The sequence below is a fragment of the Tenrec ecaudatus genome, chromosome 4, assembly GCF_050624435.1.
Source record: "Tenrec ecaudatus isolate mTenEca1 chromosome 4, mTenEca1.hap1, whole genome shotgun sequence".
Taxonomy (NCBI): Eukaryota; Metazoa; Chordata; class Mammalia; order Afrosoricida; family Tenrecidae; genus Tenrec; species Tenrec ecaudatus.
The window spans coordinates 177,525,468-177,532,085 of record NC_134533.1 but is presented as its reverse complement, the minus strand read 5'-3'; the positions used below and the strand labels follow the sequence as shown (position 1 = coordinate 177,532,085).

The following is a 6,618-nucleotide window of genomic DNA, read 5'->3' as shown; positions in this document are numbered from 1 at the left end:
TTTTACTTCTTAATAATGATGTATTTGCTGCAATGCATCAATTACAATCATTTGTGGTTTCCATCTGCTTGCTTACGGAGCCATCAACAACTTGATTTATCCCTTAGGGTCCTAGATAGCAGTACATTGTCCAGCTGGGTAAATTACATGCAGATGCAAAGAAGCAAATGGCTGAAGTGAGGAGAGGTGGAAAGATGATGCTGACGTCAGAGCCAAATAGATTATCAAGGGTCATAAAAGGTATTTAAGGAGTCTGGACTTGCAACCAAGCAATGGATGGTTTTTTTTTTAAATCTTTTTAAAAAATCTTTTTATTGGGGCTCATAAGGCTCTTATCACACAATATGTACATACATCAGTTGAGCAAAGCACCCTTATACATTCGTTGCACTCGTCATTCTCATAATTCACCTTCCACTTGGGTTCCTGGAATCAGCTCATTTTCCCTTTTTTCCCCCCGTCCCCCTCCCTCCCCGCAATGGATGGTTTTAAGCAAGTGCAGACATAATCAGATGAGCAATATCGATAGATGATAGATAGACAGATAGACAGACCGATAGATAGAGGTTCACGAATGGACTGGCAGTGCGAATGGAAGGATCCATGTTATTCAGGAGGTAGAATTCACAGACCTGGGTGGATTGGTTGGGTCAGATGGGAATGAAGAACTGGGAGGTTGTCAAACATCTCATAACTTAGTGGTTTAAAACAACATAGATACCCATGAGTTCATACTACTTGTTGTTGTTGTTAGGTACCCGAGTTGGTTCTGCCGCGTAACAACCCTAAGTGCAACAGAACAAAACACTACCCAGTCCTTCACTATCCTCACCCTTATTGCGATGTTTGCGCCCATTGTTGCAGCCACTACGTCAATCCATCTTGTCGAGGATCTTCCTCTTCTTTGCTGACCCTTCATCTATGCAAAACATGTCCTTCTCCATGGACTGGCCTCCTGACAACATATCCAAAATACTGTCCATGTCCATGCTACTATATACGTACAATTAAATAAATACTACTATACGCGTGTGGAGGAGCCCTTGTGTCATAGTGGTTATGAGCGGGGCTGCAATTCTCAAGGTCTGTAGTTCGAAACCACCAGCTGCTCCTTAGGAGAAAGATAGGGTTTCCTACCTCCATAGAGTTTCAGTTTTGTGAACTCACAGGGGCAGTTCTAGCCTCTCCTTTAGGGTCACTATGAGTTGGCATCAAATCAACAGCAGTGAGAGATAAATGTGTGCTTAAATAAGTCACCAAAGGGAGAAGAAGTAACAGAAGATAATATGTGGATATACTCCCTGTTTGGGATGTAGAGATTAGACACACACAGACACAGCCCTGGAGTATGGGTTGTGCTTAGAGACTTGCTTAGATACGTGTGTGGGAGGGGAGGGAGACTTTTTAATGGAGAAACCTAGTAAACACTATCTCATATTAAGGTTAACATCACCAATAATAAATCATTTTGATAACATGTATCTTTGATATACATAGGTGTGTCAGAGACCAATTTTTCAGAAGCAGATGGCCAGGCCTTTCTTTCTCGTCTCCCTTCATCTGGAAGCTCTGCTAGACCTGGTCCACCATTTGTTACCCTACTGGTACTTGAAGTCTCAGTGGCATAGCTTCCAGCACCACAGCAATAAACAAGCCACCACAGTTCAACACGTGGACAAAATAATTGGTAAAGTGAAAATGAAGGACATGCTCAGACATGGATTGACATAGTAGCCATTAACAATAGACCCAAACATGAAGATGGTGCTGGTCAATATTTTATTATGTTGCACATGGGGGTCACCATAGCAACTAACAACAATAACTCTTGAGTCCTAAGTCTCACCTGACCCAAGCCATGGTATTTTCCATTGCACCATACGCATGTGAAAGTTGAATTGAATAAAGAAGACTGAAGAAGACTTGGTACATTTGAATTGTGGTGCTGGAGAAGAATACTGAAAGTGTCACGGACTGCTAACAGGAGAAACGAACCTGTCTTGGAAGGACTACTTCTTAGAAGCAAGGACAGAGAGACTTCCTCTCCCATACTTGACACTTGTCAGCAGAGACCAGTCCCTGGAGAACATCATGCTTGGTAAAGTAGAGGGGCGGCAAAGCAGAGGAAAACCCTCAGTGAGATGGATTGACAGTGGCTCCAACAATGGGCTCAAACATAGGAACAATTTGAGAGGCTGGTGCAGGTCCAGGCAGGGTTTCCTTGTATTGTGTACAGGCTCACTATGCACAATACATGGCACCTAACAACAGGATGGAACGAGAATGCTACTTACCACAACAGTATACCGAAAACACCCCAAAAGTCAACAAAATCCACAACAATGAATCTACCCCTACCGCCCCCCAGGAACAAAAACCATGGATGTGCTCCTGTAGCTGGTTGAGACGCAAGCAAGTGATTGGAAGCGACATTGTACCTGGGAGTATAGTACAAGATTTAGAAAGCATACAGTTCTAGCCTTGTCCCTACATGTATACATGCAAACTGGGTTTACAAAAATATTAATTGTTGTTATATGTAACTAGAGGGATATTTTGATAAAGTTATACATTTTTAATTTTTCCTGAAACATTACATGAACATTTTATGGTCAATCATTTTGGCGCCCATCGGACGGTGTCACTAGTTTGTCTACACCACTCCGCTGCCTCCCAGTGAGGCCCCGGGAAACTGTTAGGCGCCAAAACCAAGCCCACTGCCACCGAGTCGGTTCAGACTCCAGCGACAGCGCCACCGGGCCGCGAACAGTCTTAAGAGGTGAAGAATAAATGCGATGCGGTATCCCGGATGGGGTCCTAGGGCAGAAAAGGGAGAACCGGGGGGAAACTAGTGAACCCCGAAAACCACGTCGAGTTCAGTTAATAGACACGAGTCAATGGTGGTTCCTTAGATGTGACAAAGGTGTCATAATAAATAGCAAAAATTGCCACCTTCACAGCTTCGCTGTGAATCACGTGAAGATTACATTCTAGAAAACCTTATAGGGTGATGCTTTGTCACATGGAGTCACTATGAATCGAAAGTCCAAGCAGTTTCTTTCGTTTCTGGAAACAAGGATTCGCCACAGCGCATCCTTCACAGAAATGAGGGGGTGCGAATCACGTGTAAGACTCATTGCCCAGCACCTAAGCGCGAGGTGTGGTTATTGTGCTTTCATGGAAAACGAGCGCGAGCGCGCCGACATTTTGCTACTTTAATCAGGAGAAACAAAGAGAACTTACAAGCACAGCGGCGCCAAGGCTTTCCGCGACTAAAGGCGACCCTGAACTCAGCGCAGCGCGGGCGCGCGTGGAGGCGGGGCGCAGGGACGCCGACGCGGGGCGGGGCTAAGACTACGTGCCTCCCAGAGGCGCGTCTGCTCGGCGCCGGAAGTCGTGTTTCCCTGGGGGCTGCAGGGCGGAAACTGTGTGCCGCGGTAGGCGGTGACAGCGCCGGAGCGAAGACGCTGTGGAGGTTGCTAGACGACGCGAACGCGAACTGGCGACGTCACTTCCTCACCCGCGGGCCGCTCGCTCTTCTGACCGGAACCTAGGGTCCCTGAGCGAGAGTGGGCACGGGGTCGTCTGGAGTCCGAGCCACGTCACTTGCAGGCAAGAACCTAAACAACAAGCGGGGAGATGGCTGCGGACAAGGCTGCAGGTGAGGCTCCCGGCCCCACTGGGTGAGGCAACGGGACACGCTGGGGCGAGCGGACCCTGCGCGGGCGGGGCGGGGCGGGTTTGGGGGTCGGGAGTGGAAACTCGTGAGAGGTTAATAGTGACGTGCATTTCTCTTCCTCGTCCCTTTCTTGACCGTCGCTTCCGTGAGTCATTGGGGTCCAGATCTGGGAGATTCCCAAGTACAGCATGAAGCCGATAGTGACCGGGCATGTCTGGGCCTCAAAGTTTATCTGACCGCTCCCCCGACGTTTCCGCACTCCCGCGGCGGAGACACCGAGGGAAATGTACACCTCGGCCCATAGCTGCCTGAAGACTAGGCGGCGGTTGCAGGCACACAGGCTGCCCCTGGTCAGCGGCGTTCCGTGAACTCAACTTGGTGAAAACCTGAAATTGTCTGTGTTCAAATCCTTCAAGATTAACTAGTTGATCTCGGTCGTTGTCTATATGGAGCACAGTTCCATTTCTAGAATCCCCATTAAAATAAAATCAACTCCCTCCCTCTGGGAAGAGTTCCTGTGAAGATTGCATGTTTTCTGTAGCATCCAGGTTTTATGAAAACGAATTTTAAAGCGGAAGGATTTGGAAGTGGTTGCCGCGTAGGGTTTTGGTTTTTTTTCTTCTTCAGTGACATTCATTTCAAAAGAAAAATTACACTAAAATCTCAGAAGATTTTAATAAGCCCAGATGTTGGTGGCAAATGAGTTTAGGAGCAAAATTAAAGGATGCAGATATTTTTTAATTAGTTGGGATTTAATATGTATATCATATTTCATATATAATATGTCAGTCATGTCAGCTAGAATGTATAGTTCCCCCACAATCAGTTTCCAAACGTTCTTTTGCTACATGGAGGACGCTGCTCTTATAATGCAGTTAGGGATGAATACAATCATTAGAAGCTGTCTTCCATAATCCTCTTCTGTTAAGAAAACACCCAGAGTGCCAGGTTAGAAAGTGAGAGTACGAATGTGTGCTGTAGAATTTTAGATGCGTTTTTCAGGGAGCACATCGGATGAGGTGATATGTGAGTGGAGACCTGAATGAAGTTTAAGTCGGAAGCCAGGTGGCAGCGTGGACAAGGAGAGTATCCAGGGTAGGGAACAAGCCTGGCCTGTCCAAAGCTGTCCAAGGAGGCCAACGTCTTCCTTCTTCCTTCAGGACAGTAGCTCCGTCCCCATGTTTACCATTTCTAGTTGCCCATACCATTGCTTCGACCTGGAATGGCTTCGTGAGAACTCAAGCCCATTCCGATGTCAAGCCCTACTTTCCTCTACATGTTCATTCATACACAGTTTTGAGTGTCAGGCACTTCCTTGTTGTTGGCATTAGATGCCACGAAGATTCCAGCTCCTGGTGACACAATGAAATGCTGCAGTCCAGTGCCATCCTTATTGGTTGGGCTTGACCCCCACTGTTACCTTTATCTCTTTGAGAGCCCCCTCTTCTCCAATGACCCTCGGAGCCCTGGTAGTGTAACTGGTAAAACATTGAGCTATTGTACACAAGGTCAGCGGTTTGAATCTATCAGCTACTCTGCAAGAGAAAGATGAAGCTGTCTGATCCAGGCAATATTGAAAGTCTCGGAAACCCAAAGAGGCAGTGCTACTCCACCCTGGAGGGTTGATGTTAGCCGGAATCCACTCGATTTTTCTTGAGCTCTACTTTCCCAAGCATGATACCTTTCTCCAGAGATGGGTTTTTCAAGATAACAGGCTAAAGGAAGTCAGGAAAAGCCTTACCATCCTCATATTTTTAAGGAGTATTCTGGCTATACTTTTCCAAGACAGATTTATCCGTGTGTCTGGTGGTCAGTCTATGACATACAGTCACGCATCACTTGATGCCCATCATAAACCAGAACAAAACCCACGGCCATCAATTCGATTCTAATTCATAGCAATTCCATGGAGGGTTTTTGAGACTGTGAATCTTCAGAAGCATAAAGCCTCATGTTTCTCCTGTGGAGCAGCTGATGGGTTTGACCTTGAGGTTAGCAACCCAAACCCTAACCCATAGTGCCAGCTTTCACTGTTCACACTGTGAAATGGGATGTGATTTCAATGTTGTGGAAACACCCTTTTGTAGTCTGGTTCTGCCTTTTTTTTTTTTTTTTTTTTTTTAAGCATCTTAAACAAGCTTTGTGCCTTACCTGCTATTATCAGTGTACTAAGAGAGATTTGATTTTGTGTTTGGGACTCAGTGCATATTAATAGCAATTTTCCCCTATCTGATGGAGGGATGTATCTCTTGCATTTTGTTAGCCCTGTAGCTTCCAGTGGAACAGATCCTCTAACAACTTACAAAACCTTTCTCATTGTTTTGAGGATCACTGATTTTAAAATGAGTCATGCCTAAACCATGAGCAGTAGCACTCACTGACTATCCACCTTGGTGTTGTTTCATAACCTTTTGCTTCACGTCTAAGTGGATACTTCTTTGCCTCCTGCTGCTGCCATCACTAGCACTGGGTTTGCTGTGATTGGGAGCCAGGATGCACTTCACAGTAATATCTTCCAAAGAAAATTAAACCGAGATAATGCTACAGCCTTCAAGTCAAGTGCAGTCTTTGACAGCTTCAGTTTCTTTCTCCATAGGTCATGATGTTGCTTAATTATCTAGGTGTAAGTATTTTTCAGAATCCATTAGTTGGCAGGAAGTTAGAGTTTAGGTTGAAGTATAATCCATACTGAAGGCTGAGGTCTTTGATCTTCCTCAGTAAGTGCTTTAAATCCTCTTTGCTTTCAGCCAGCAAGTTATGTCGCCTGTGTATCAGAGGTTGTTAACCAGCCTTCCTCTAATCCTGATGCTGTCTTCTTTTCATATGTCCCAGCTTCCAAGGTTATTTGCTCAACATTGTACGAAACAGATGCTGGATCACTGTCAGAAACATTAAAAGACAGCTTTGATACATGCCCTGCTTGTGAGGGCGTACTGCTC

The 6,618-nt window shown here is 45.7% G+C and overlaps 1 protein-coding gene across 4 annotated transcripts in view; it reads left to right on the top strand.

The window, feature by feature from the left end:
• The first annotated feature begins 3,506 nt into the window (after nt 1-3,506).
• Nucleotides 3,507-6,618, top strand: part of CNOT10 (CCR4-NOT transcription complex subunit 10) — a 75,496-nt gene continuing 72,384 nt past the window's right edge. For all 4 annotated transcript variants that reach the window (XM_075547099.1, XM_075547100.1, XM_075547098.1 and 1 more), the window contains exon 1: nt 3,507-3,661. In XM_075547099.1, the coding sequence (XP_075403214.1) occupies nt 3,640-3,661 (22 nt within the window). In that variant the 5' untranslated portion in view covers nt 3,507-3,639. The remainder of the gene's footprint in view (nt 3,662-6,618) is intronic.